General features: G+C 43.4%; 1 protein-coding gene across 10 annotated transcripts in view; it reads left to right on the forward strand.

Moving 5' to 3' along the window:
- FOXP1 (forkhead box P1) overlaps positions 1 to 13,723 on the forward strand; it is a 166,189-nt gene that overhangs the window by 13,808 nt on the left and 138,658 nt on the right. For 6 of the 10 annotated variants that reach the window (XM_074152034.1, XM_074152032.1, XM_074152036.1 and 3 more), the window contains exon 2: positions 10,380 to 10,385. The exons of the other annotated variants lie outside the window; for them this stretch is intronic. In XM_074152034.1, coding sequence (XP_074008135.1) covers positions 10,380 to 10,385 — 6 coding nt within the window. The remainder of the gene's footprint in view (positions 1 to 10,379; positions 10,386 to 13,723) is intronic. 10 annotated transcript variants of the gene reach the window in all.

Below are 13,723 nucleotides of genomic sequence, written 5' to 3' on the forward strand. Positions count from 1 at the left end.
TTGGAAAACAGAGCAGCAAAAGGCCTGCGCTCAGTGAATAGCCCATAGGGCCTGAGCTGTTTGATGGCTGATTACAGCGGGAGCCAACTGTTCCTTCAGAGCAGCCTGAACCCAGGAGATCCCTCTGGTAAGAGATGTACTTTGCCAACATGTGGTGCTGCCTTTGTCACCGTACCTTTTCAGCTGTACCTGGGGAAAACACAGGGAACAGGATCATCATTCAAAACCCCTTAGATGACTAACACTCTTGCTTATCTGGCCTGAATTGATTCCTAGTTACGAGTTGAACCATTGGAAAGCATCAAGAGTGTGTCTCGGCATCCAACAGCCAGTATCACTCATTAGTTTGAATGAAAAGCCTGTATGCAGGCTTTATCAAAGCTACAGAGAGTTTTATCATGATCAACATAAAACAATATTCTGTCTGAAACCTCTGCACCGTGTTGCCGTATAAAAAGCAGCTAATGTCTAGTGATCCTTGGTATATGAAGCAATTCAGGTTTATCACAAGCTGACATATTATGCTTTGACAGCAAAGAACTCCTTTCGTACCTGATCTCATGTTTCCTAAGACCAGCTTTTCACCTTCTCTGATCTTGTCTTTAGGAGCTGATCCCCTCGTGCTGGGGAGATAGAGCTATTGTTAAATGAACTCATGAAACCTGGGGGTATTTACTTGTTAGTAATCTTGGGTGAGACACAAACTTGCTGAGTAAGGGAGCCAAGCTGGGGCTCGGTTTGTTCCATCCTGTGAACAGGAGGTGGATGGAAAACTGGCCCTTTCTGGAGAAAAAAAATATCCCTTTCGGTTCTCCTGTGTGGTGGGCAGGGACAGACCTCCAGGAGCGACAGGCATGCAGCAGGTAGGACCTGGTGTCTGGCCAAAGCCACTGCTGCTTTTCAGGAAATCTGCAGCATGCTGTCCTGTCAGGTGACACTGCTTTTTTTCAGTGACACAGCAGCTACCAGTTGAAGGACTGATCATCTTTCTTAGAGAGGAATGGCATGGTTTTTTTCACTCTAGCCCCTTGAAATCTCCTTATTCAGGATCAGCAGCAGAAAGGCTGACCCCTGGTTTGTGATGCTGCTGAGGTCCCGTAAGGCCAGAGACACACAGGACAAAATGAATCCCACAGCAGTGCTGGAGGAAGTACTTGGGCACATTGGAAATACACCCCAGGACCCTCTGCATAGGCATTTGATTAGATTTGTGCTCCAAGCATCTAATTTGGTACTTGCTGTATTTCTACCAGTGATACACCCCCAGCTGAGGTGGCGATTGCACTGCAGTCGTGTCCCATGCATGCCTAAGTCTGCCTTCCACGGGGACACTAAGGATCCTGAATGCCAAGGGCACAAGAGCTGCCCCTTTCCCCGGGATTAAGACATGGTCAGACCCTGGACTTGGTCTTTTCCCAGAGCAGGAGGGGCTCCTGGCCCTGGGTGCACCCTGGCTTGGCACCGATGGAGGGGTCAGCAGCGTGCCCTGCACACTTACGTGGGATTGCGGATACTCCTCGTGCACCCAGAGATCTCACCATCCACTGCTTCCTTACCTAAGGGACAGGAGGCTGGGGTTCTCCAGGCTGTTTGAGCTGCCTGCAGATGTGCTATCTGCTAATGAAAGATTGTTCAGCACAATCACATTTCCATCTTATCCTGGTAAAGGGAAGGAAGGAATATGTGCCTCTTCTTCTATTCCGTTTTTCTCCATCTGATTTGTTTTTTTGTGATGTTATGGACAGGCAGGAGGCGACAACCTTGGAAATCATTACTAGATTGCCCTGGTCTTTATAGGGACTTGAACCATTTACCAAAAGCATTTTATGAAAGGACTGGCTCCCATATGTCCAAGTGCAAATCACTGGACTGTGCTTGAACCTCCTTATATCATTATTGTTTATCCAAAAGGATGAAACGAGGAAAGATCCAGGACACCTGGAGGGATGAAGGGAAGGAGAGCTCCTCTGTGGCTGCCCTGCAGATTCCTTACCTGCCCAGCCGGTACTCAGTCACAGATGTACCACACAGATTTTCCTGCCCAGCCAAAAGAGCCGAGGGGTTTCCTTTTTGCCCCAAAAGCCGCTGCTGTCTCCAGAGGCAGGGAGCTGCACGGAGGGATTGTGCTTTGAGGAGACCTCAGCTGATACCATAGTTTCACAGACAGCAGCCAGGGCACTGCCAGTCCCTGTGTGGCGCATCCCCTCCAGCCTTTTCCAGTCCCTCTCCGGGGGATCTTTGGTCTCCAGGTCTCTGTGTTCACAGCGTTTTGAAACAACACAGATGTCGTACAAGAGTTAATGTCTGCCAAGACTTCGAGCTGAACATAGGATTGAAGGGAAGCTAGGTGCATAAGGATGCTTTTTGGTCCTCTAAAATGGATGTTCTGCTAAATAATGAGGAATTTATTAAGTGTAAAAGATCTGTTATTATTTACTTAGGAGTGTATTGTTCCCAGGCTTGTGCTTAGCGTTCCTGGGGCTGACTTTTGTGTGACTTCCAGGTCGTCATGCAGTGCTCGCTTTGGGCTCAGCCTGGCTTGGCTCCGCTTGGGTTTCCCTAGTACCTGTTTTTTGTGGTTGGTTTTTTTTTTTTTTTTTGCAGAGGCACATCTGGGCAGCTGCTGCATGAGACCCGAGTCCACTGTAACCCTGCCCAGAGGTAGCCCAGGGGACTCCCCACTGGAGCACGACCAGGGACAAAATTCTCTGTGTCATCCCTGGTGTGTGGTTCTCTGGGTGCCCACCACCCCTCAGAGCTTCAGAAACCTTTCTGCTTCCTAAACTGCTGTAATTTAGGCAGCATGAGGGGATTGAGACACCAGCCCTCAGTAATCTCCATTTCCAAATTAAACTGTGCCTACAGAAGTCCTGTGGCCCTGCTGCAGCTCAGCCAGCTGAACGCAGGGAGAAAACTAAGGGGTTTGGCCACTGGAAGTGCAGATTGTCTTTGCTCACCTCTTTCTTTAGATGGAGCAACAGGAGAAACATTTCTAAGTCTCTACTCCTGTTTGTGGAGAAGAGCTTTCTGACCAGGTACGAGCAGATGCGGTTGAAATAGGTCAGTGCCGTTATGCGTGTGAAAAGTGTTTATTTGGGGCCTTAAAATGAAAAATGTGATGGGATCGTTACGCTGGAACATATTAATAAATAATTGATCGATAGTAGAGAAGGACTCTTTCTGTAAATAAACTTCAGCGTAATTAATAGCTCTGTGTTTTCAGTAGCGTGCATGCAAAAGAACCCGGGGATGCAATTAACGTGCGGGGGGCCTGAAGGAGATCTGCAGATAAGGGTTAAAGAGTCTGTTGAAGCTGAACCCATGAACCTGGTTAAACCGCTGGACTTGTTTGTTTCAATAAAACTTTTGTCTCCGCTGTGTACATACTTCACAGCGTTCTGCGAGAAACACTTAAAGTCAGGATTTTAATATAGTGTTGGTAGCAAAGTATGAAGGACAGAGGAGGTAACAGAGAAGGCAACTTGCTAATGCAAAAGCAGTGTACTGAAAGTCACTTTTATTTCTTATTTATAATCTACATGCACACTCTGGATAATAGATGACAACGCTCATTCAGTACTTTAACTTCAAAGCAGAGAGAAGGCATGGATGACAGAGCTGGGAGCTGGAACACAAAGGTACTAACAACAAGAGGAAAAATGCCTGTTTACTGGATTGCATTTGTTAGCACGCTGTCTTCAGATATTGTTCCCCCAGGAATAGTGAGAATATGTGCTGCACGAACAATGATTTAACATCTGAAAATGGTACTTAAAGAGTTTTCTGTCTGGTAGTAATGTGATGAAGGCTTCTGAATGGAACCTGGGGACTTCATTTCTTCTATTTATCTATATGTCTCTCTGGTTTTAGTCAGCGGTAATTGCATATTTAACCCCTTAAATAGGTTTAACCCTCTCAGCACCAACTTTTTTTTTATTATTTATTTTATTTTTGGTCTCACGTCTGCTTTTGTTACACTACAGCTGTGCCGCTCGCATTCCCTGCCAAAAAAAAAGCAGAAAGACAAAAGAGATTTTGGAGAAGTTGTGGCCAGGGAAGTGCATCGAGAATAATACCAAGCTCCACCTCTCTCTCTGCCTTTTCCTCCTCTTCCTTTTTTGAGGAAAGCAGTAGATAATAGCATCCAAGGAAAGTGCTTTAATGGGATTCAGTACAGCTGGGAGCCTTATACCAGAGAATGAGAGGGAGAAAGAGAGCTGTAATGAGGGGGGAAGTTGCAGATAGAGCAGTAAATCAACAGTATAAATTTGCTGCTTACTTCAGCACTCTACTTCTTTGCATCTTTCTCAATTAGCACTTGTTCCGGGGGGCTTGCGTAATAGCTTATGGGAAACAAATATTAACATAAATTGTTTAATTATATCAAAATCTTGAATTCCTCCAAGATGAATAATTGTTTTTAGCTGGGAATACATCTGCAATAAACCATCATCTAGTTAAAGTAAACGAGCTCTAAGGAAAGTCATAAGATTGTAGCTGAGCTACTTTTACAGTTTATTTTCATGGTATTTAAATTATGATACCAGTGGGTATTTTTAATTAGTGCCTCTTTAAAGTGTGCACTTGTCTACATAAGCCATTTTGGCAAATTTGACTCATTCATACAGTGGTTGCTGTAAAAGAGGCCAGCACAGCCTGCAGGAATTGGAATTAAAAGTTTCTGCAAGCTGTTGTCGACATGACCACATCTCATTAACTTAAAAAATGGAGATTATTTGCCTGAAAGCTTGATTTGACTAACAGTAATCAAATATTAGGCTCAGCGGAGAAGGAGGAGGAAAAACAGCTTCGCTGTTGTGATCTATATCCTTAAAGTGTTGTGTGGTTCACTTTAAATAGCTATGTCATATTTCTGCTGTGACAAACATAACAGGGGAAAAAATAATAAGACATATGGCTTTGTGAATAATCCAGGGTTAGTTGTGTTTTCCAGTCTGACACATTATTTACCAAGTTTACCAAGGGTAAATATAATTTCTCTGATGATTCTAACATGAAGAAGATTTAATTATCTTGAACAGTTTCAAAGTTTAAGCACTGGAAATTGCTTGTATCTCATGATTATCAGCTGTTAAATAGGCATGAACCTCAAATTTGTATCCTAGAATCATTCAACTGTTTTAATAAAATACGATGAGGCAGGTTGCAAAATTTTGCATAAAATGAACCAAAATAGAGAAGTGCCTTTCTAATCTTGTGAAGTCTTTAAAAAGCTTGTTAAATGAAATAGCTGAGGGGAAAATAAATAAATAAATCTGTCTTTCATGCAACAATTAAGGTATGGGAGTATGAAATTCAGGAATGCTTGTGCTTGAGAGAGCGGTGGGGTCAAAATTGGGTGTTATATGATTGTGTGTTTTCCTATTAAGCGAAGGACAACGCCATACCTAGATGGGAGCGAACGTTATTTAAAAAAAAAGAAAAAAGAGGAAAAAAAAGGTGCAGTTAAACAAAAGAAGATAAAGTCTCGTGCCTTTTTATGTCTTTGAACTGAGAACATGTGCTGCATTTTACTAAAGGAACATGAGCCTTGAATGTAAGTAACTGGTTTTTGCATTAGGTACTCCCTGGAGGTAGCAGAAAAATATCATGTCCCTGCATGAAATGCGAATGTGAAATCTACCAGAAAGAAATATTTATGACCATTTTATGCTTGATTAGACTTGGATGACATCTGTTAGAAGACAGGGACTGGACAAAGAGAGAGACGCTCGGGGGCAAATGTTAACAGAGTTGTTTAGATGATGCTGGGGCAGGAGCGTCCATTTACTGCCAGGCAAAACATAGGAATTGTGTTAGCGGGAGCGCAGCTGACAGGAATTCGCTGTGATGGAGACACTGCAAACTGACGGGCTGAAAGAGGAAAATGCAGCTGTTGATATTCGCCGCGCTGCCACGATTTATGGGCAGGTATCGCAGCTAAACACAGATACTGTAACTTCCAGGGAGCAGATGCATTAACAAAGTTATATAAATGTGAGTCAGCTATAAAAAAGCGACATCTTCACTTTTTAAAGTTGTTATTCCGCCAGGCTGCACAGAGAGTTGGAAGGACTTTCCAAAAAAAAAAAAAAAAAAAGTAATTTTCAAGCTGCATTTTCCCTTCTTTTTTTTTTTTTTTTTTTGAAGTCTCTGCAGAGCATACTGCTCCGAAGCAATCAACCTGATTGTTTACTTTCCCCTCCTTGCCTTTTTATGGCTGGGGCTTTTCCCCACACCGGTTCGCATCCTGCTCTTTTCTGAATGAAACATGTTCCTTGGCTTCATCCACCTTTGGCCGGGGCCGGAGGGACGGGCCCTGGGCGGCCGAACCTCCCCGCCAGCGACCCGGCCCTCCCAGCCCATGGAAATCTTTAACTCCAAAGTTTGACAATTAATCAATTGTTAGCCTTTATGTGTTTTTAATGTTCAACTGTTGTTTACCAGAGGGTTTTATGGCTGGAGGTACAAATACTCACTTCGCTCTGGGTCTTTTCCCAGCTTTCTTTTCCTGTAAATTTTCTCTGTCTGGAATGCTTATGGGAAATGTTATTTTGTTTTTGTTTGCAACAGCTCTGTTGTTTTGATTTTGTCTGAGTGGTATGGAAAACAGTACGTCACTTGGAGTGGGTGTTTTGTCTATTGGCCATTTGGCTATTGCACATATATTTCTCATACTTACTACATGATGACAAGGGAACCCAAATGGCATAATTTTCCAGTCGAATTTTGCTTTCCAGTTTAATAATAGTGAAAGGAAAACAAAGTTAATAGATTTAGCAGTTTTTGATACTGCTCACATGCTGATAGATGCCTTTGGATTTTTTTCCCTGTGGTTACGGGTCTATTTAGACAAAGGTCAGATTAATGCATATATCAGTTTCTATAACAAACTGCATAAGGATTATGTTACACATTTTGCATACAGTTGTGAAAAACTGTAATTTAAGTACCCAAGCCCATAAAAGGGTAATAAACAACTTTGATATCATCAATATGATTAGTCTGGGGTACTTTTTACCCTGATTTTTTAGGCAGTGCATAACAGAAGAAATAGCAGCAGATGCCTTTTAATTGAAAAATGATCTGAAATAAATTTTGCACTTGAAAAGAGAACACGGCATTCTCCATATAACTGTTTAGCTGAAGAGATTTGAATGTAAGATACACCGATTCTTGCATAGTATTTACCATGTTGGGGAGAGAATATCGAAAGACCACAGAATGCAGCTTTAAGACCAGATAATTTTTATGTATAGTACAGAAATATAAAATGGAAAGTATGATTAATTTTTCAATTTCTCTCTGCAGATATCTAATAATTGTGCCCATGGACTGCCAAAGGCTCCCATTAAAGATTTAAAATGCAAAGAAAGGTAGAATCAAAAAGATGGTATTTTGGATTAAATAATGTAAAATAACTGTAGGGCAATAGCAAAGTGAAAAGCTATTGGCAAAATAAAAGCGTGGTGTCAACTATCCTTGAGACAGACCTAAACATTTACACATTCACATGCATCTTTTTCTAGCTGGGATTTTAAAAATAATAGAAATACTTAAAGGTTGCTTAAGCCAGTTATGATTTTAAAATATATTTTTGGGGCTTTCAGGTTTTGACAAGGCTTGTTCACAACAGCGTGATGAAAAATACAGTATGTGATCCTGTGTTATAAAAATCTCCATAAATACAGTGGCAGGGGTTGTAATCTGTTGTCCAACATTTAAGGCTATGTTAGCAAACTCCATGGCATAATGTTTCTTTCGTTCAGTACCAACAAATAGAGGGTGACCAGAAAGCATTTTGCCGCAGCTACTTGGGAATGTGCTATTTTTGTTAGCCTCAGAAAAAGGGATGCTGCAGCCATAGTGTATAGAGGCTGTCAGAAAGGTCCAGCTGGACTTTTCCTCCCTTTTCTGTACTGTCTTTATCACTTTGCTCAGTTCCACATAATAACATCTTCATCTGAGATTGCTGTGGCACAGGGGAACTGCATTTGTTGATCAAATTTGGCTGGATAACACTGTGATCTCGTATCCTGAAGTGCGGAGATGTGCCTGGAATACGTAAGCATAAAGCTGGCCCCTTGATTGATTGATTCTGCCTGTCACAGAACAAGATAACTGGATCAGTAAATACCCTGTGCACTTCAACTTCATCTACACAATCAAAAGTGAGGGCATCATGGGGCTGGAAAACACCGAGGCATGATGGGAATATCTACATTTCAGGATGATAGCCAGGAACTTGCGAAAAGCGAGGAAGAAAAGAAAAAAAATGTATTTTTTTTTTTTTTTCTTCTCCCTGTGTGTTTGTACACGAACAGCGGTGAAAAGCACATTAATTTCTGCGTCTTTGCGGTGTGTCTGTCTCTCCGTGGATTTATTTCGGCTTCGCGTCAGTGTAAGGCTGCTGCTGGTGCCGGCGGTGCTAAGCCAGCATAAGGCAGGAGTAAAACAGATGAATCAGACTCCGGATATTTCAGGGAAAGCGTGTTATTTGGGGTCTCTTGTACGAAGGTGACATTTTATCAGATAAACCGTAATTAGGTTATGCAACTGGTTGAGGCGATGTGCTACTTCGGCAACTCCTAGAACTGTTCTGCTGAACATCCTGAATCTGTACTGTGGGATCTGGTTTCATCCTGGGGATTTAAATTGAATCTTAAATTTGAGAATTAAGAGTGGAGGTGAGAAAAAAAAAAAAAGGGCTAAGGGCAACAGGTGGCAACATCTAAATTAAAAGGCCACATTTTTTATCCAGAAAATGGAATGTGAGCAAAGCGGGCAGGTTTCTCAAAGTTTCGCTGTGTTTTTCAAGGGGGGCTTCTGGGCTAGAAAATTGCTGCCAGAACACAATTTTCAGAAATTCTGTAGATGGGTGCTACTCTTCAGAAGTGTGTATGTGCTCATCAGGTGTTGCTGATGAAACTAGTTCATCCGTCTCTAGCCCACCGTGTTGTTTCTGCTTCCCTGCCGCTCCTGCGGTAGTTTGTCCCAACAAGGTGAGGTGGCAGAGCAAGGAGATGCCTGCTCAGGCCACCTTCACCACGGCTTTAGCCACGGTGAGATGTGGTTACCTGCCCTGTCTCTTTCTCAGGGTGAAACTTTACAGGCACAAGGTTTTAAAGCCATAAGGAGCATTTGCCTTTGTGGTCCTGGAGCTGAGCATCGTGCTTCCACCAAAAGGAACCGCTGTGTAACTGGGTAAGGCAGCCCCAGCACTGGGGCAAAGCCTTCGGCTCAGGGCTGCAGGATTAGGCAACGCTGGGAGCAATTTATTACAGTGCTTTTGCTTTTTTACCATTTTCACAATTTATTATGAGAATTATGTGTAGCATTTAATCTGGCCCATAGTGCTTATTTAGTGCCTCATTTGCCTAAGTCACAGATTAGCAGAACTTTCTGTAAAGCACCTGTAGGATTCCTTCAGGTACCTCAGAAGGTGTGAGGAGCTGGGCAGATCAGGAGACCTTTGGTAGGAACTGAAGACCTGCTCTCTCAGAGGAGTGCAATCAGGGCTGTGCCAAGCTATTGAATAAACCAAAAATACTTAAGCAGAAAATACTGCCTGTTTATGTCAGTTTACGGAAAGTTTATGGATTCCTTTGCACCTAGGACTGTTTCTATCTGGCTATGGTTTCAGTATGTGCATCATTCCAGGGTACCATATTGAAAGGATAAAATGGTTGACTGTGGGCTCTCTATCTGTGTGGATTTTCTGACATCCCATATATTGGAGAAGATTGCAAACTGTATTGATAGGGTGCTTGCATCTGCTTCCTTTCCTTATCTACATGGTGACAAAAGCTGACTACTCATTACTGAAGGGCATACGGAGTTTACAGTCCTCTGGGTGTAGCTTTCAGCGCTTGGTTGGAGTACCTTTACTTTATGTTACTGGCATGGTTTGCTGGCTGTTTTAAGTAAATGATTTAAGGAAAATTTGATGAATGGTATGAATGGCCTTTTCCAACATGGACTTACGCCTCTTTTTCCAAGGTTTCCTCAGAACAATCTGCATTTTTTAATCTAGTACCTACCTTTTCACGGAGAGGGTGCTCTTTTGGAGTCAGTATGGCTTGGTAGATGTGGAAAAGTATGCTGTGGTTGTGCATCAAAATTGCTTTCCTTCTAGAGCCCGTGCGTGGCAGGCTTTGTTTGGGGAGAAGTTGTCTCCTAAGGGTTACAGGGCTTGACCTTTCTTGTTCCGGTGGATTCCAGCTTTGAACAATTCCTTTCTAGGAATGAATTGGACACGGGTGAGTTATAGCAGCCTGCACATCTACAGTGCCTTCTGATGAGATGCCCTGAGATGGTGGATGCAGTTTTGCAGGCTAATGGCCACGGCTGCCCGGGTGGGAGCTGGAGGGTGATGGCAGCAGCAGGTACCTGGTGTGCTTGGAGCTGTCAGGGCACTCACCGTCAGTTCAGAAACAAGCCTCAGGACAGATACCAGTGCTATTTGGCCACCACATGTGGTGCTTATACCTCTGTGACAGGTGCTCCCTGCATGAACTGAGGTTCAGCAGCGCAGTGAGTGCTCGCCAGATGAACCGAGGTGCCGGAGAGCCTGTGCTCCCCACCAACGGTGAGCGGGAGCTGGAAGCTGGAAGGGAAACTCTGCTTTTTACTGGCAGTAAGAAATAGGAGAGATAAGAGTCGCATTCTTCTCATCCAGCAACTGCAATTGCAGGGAGGAGATGAGAAGCATTCTCCTCTGTGCTGTCCCCTGGGGAAATAGGAAGAGAAATGGAAGATCAAATGGAGTACCTGTGGCCAGAAAATGGTGTATGGACATTGCTTCAGGTTGGGGTGTTATGAGACCTGGGAGATTCAGCGTCATGGGACACGTCGTGTTACAGAGGACTGTGCAATACGCAGCCTGTGTTGGCTCATCATACTCTTCATGTTGCAGTCACGTTCTCTGATTTATGGCATTGGTGGAACAGACTCGTTAAACTATTAAATGTGTTGGTGCGGAAATTAGCTTGAGCAAATAGACATCTAGCTGTAGACCGTTGCCTTGTTTCTCAAAAATATAGCCAAACTGCAGGGGAGCTTTAAGCAAAATCCAGCCATTTGATAATCTATGTGTTAAGTGTCTGCTAAAAATACAAAAATTGATAATATCGGCAAAGCAGTGGGGTTTCAGACAGCTGTAGTTGTTTTTCTCTAGAAAATACATGGCAAGTGTTTATTTTTAAATGTTGGTCACTGCTATTAGATATTTATGATATTGGAAACACAACAAAAGGCTCAAAGCAGCCTTTAATACACCACAACAGCCAAAGGTTGTCTCCAATTAGCCCATAACCACAACTTAAAAAGGGTGTTTTACTCAACGTTAAATGCTGGAAACCATCTCGCATGGCTTCTCGGTGATCAAAAGCTTTGCGAAAGTGGTCCCCACGACACAGGTAGTGTTGAGGATGCAGAAGCAACGAATGTAGCAGCTACAGGTGGCCAGGATCCTTTTAAATAAAGTTAAGCCTCCTGGAGATTAAGGACCTTCGTTTTTGGTTTATGTACCTTTGTCCTCCTCTCTTTTCCCTGGTGCTTCAGCTGGGTGGGGTGAGAAGAGTCATTTTTAGGCAGCATTTGCAGGTTGTTTTTATGGAGCACCGATGTGAGAAAACTCCTGAATTTGACACAGCGACGGAAGGTGGGGCAGGTTCATGGCTCTGAGGGTAATTCTGAACCCCTCCACCACGGGCCATGTTTTCTTTGGCTGGAGCCTTTGACAAGGCTGACATATTTATGTACAGAGCTAGTATTTAGGTTGGAATTTTACACATATGAATGATGAACTAAACAGAACTCATTTATTTTTTTCCTTCCCTCTGTAGCTTTTTTTTCCCCCTCTTTTTTTTTTTTTTTTTTTTTGAAATGTGAGGTTACATATTGCAGACAAGTCTCAGCATATCCACCCCGTGCTTGACCACCAAAATTAATAACTAGCCACATTCCTTGATGATTCTATAGGGATTGGAAGCTCGGCAGCCGAGTTTGCTATGCAAGAGAGTTAATAAAAATTTTCATTGCTGGAGGAAAGCTTATATACAGTAGTCTGTTTGTCCTGTATTTCAACCACCTGAGTCAGAGCCAAAAAAGCAATTGTCTACTACATATTTCAAACAGATGCTGAGGGGTAAAAGGAGTGACTAGAATTCACAGCAATAAAATGCTGGCTCTTTAAGTTCCCTTGAAGGAAGTGAACCCATAAAATTTTTGCTGCTGACTTGTTTGTCCAGTTCTTTGAAGTATTTAACATTAATTTAGTCTGCAAATCATTGCCACCTCAATTTTTCATTGAAGTATCGAAGCCTGCTAAACACATAACCTTGGAGTGCACAAAAAAAAAAAAAAAAACGATTCCTTTAGCAGATACATTCATTTAGCAGTTATCCGCTTGAAAACTTATTACTGACGCTGGTGGCAGGATATGCTCTAGGTATTTGCAAAGGAAAACTTTTTGAACGAGCTTGTTTTTTATTACTGTTAATTTCACTTGCAGTAGTTAAGTGTATTTTAAGTGGTGGTCTTCCACCCCTCTCCTCCCCGTTCGTAACACCCGTTGCTGTTCTGCACCAGACGCCGAGGCGGGAGGCCAGCCATCAGTAGGTTTGGGTGAGCAATGGGCCGTGCAGAAATGGTTAGAGGTTGCAGCCGTTCAGGAGTAGATGTCCCTGTCCCGTGCTCGCCACTGAGTGCAGCAGCAGCAGGGTGGGAGGCCGTGGTGGCACGGGCTGGTGGCCACCCTCGGTGCTGGAGGTCCATCTGTGAGCGGTTCATGGCTTTTTGGGCTGTGCCCCAAATTTCTGAAAATCAGTACGAATCGATGAGAATCCCACTCATGCCAAGCAAAGATGAAGGGAGCTTTTCCCCTGTCTCATACTCTGTCTTCCAAGTGGTCTTCATGCTCAGGCAAGATGTCCACAAGGGTCATTCTTGTTGACTTTTTTGCCAGAAGAACTCAGATTAGTCAGCAAATGGTGGATGCCCTGGGAAATGAGTGAGTTTAGTTATTGCTGGGGGATCTTGAGCAACAGCCTCTTTTTTTTTTTTTTCTTTTATTCTTTTTATTTTTTCCCCATTTTGCTTTCTTCTGTCTAAATTTAAGTTTCTCCCTTCTCCTGAACCTTGTCCCGTGGGTGGTACAGAGGAGAAGACCCCTTGCCCCCATGGCTGTGGGCTCCGGCAGAGCCGTCCCCTGCCCTGGCCCTGCTCGCAGTGGTACCACTGGGACCCAGCGGTGGCACGAGAGGAGGACATCAGCTGTGAGGGGAAGTTTAAAAAACGCCATCGAGCTTAAGGCGGAAAAAAATATCAACACAGAGGGTGTCAATTGAAAACCAGCAGGGTGGGAAAGCGACTGTACTGCAGTGGGAATGCAGCCGCCTCAAGGCCCTTTAAACGATTGGTGACACACTAGAGATATTGTTAAATTACCTTTTTTATTGGTTCTTGAGTCTTATGTCTTAAAAGACTATTCTTTGGAAGAAGTCAAGAGAATCCGTATGTTTGGTTTAGATATAAACCTGAAGGTGTAAAATGTGGATGTGGATCTGGACCTGAATTTTTCCGGCGTCTGGGGAATATTTTGGACTGGGATTTGGTGTGAGACCTCTCTTTGCCTGTGATGATTTGGAGGACTCCTGTGCAGTGTTAACCCGCAGCACAGGCGGGATGTTGGTATTTTGGCATGATTCCCTTTGCCCAACAG

This window comes from Numenius arquata, chromosome 8 (assembly GCF_964106895.1).
Source record: "Numenius arquata chromosome 8, bNumArq3.hap1.1, whole genome shotgun sequence".
NCBI classification, from domain to species: Eukaryota; Metazoa; Chordata; class Aves; order Charadriiformes; family Scolopacidae; genus Numenius; species Numenius arquata.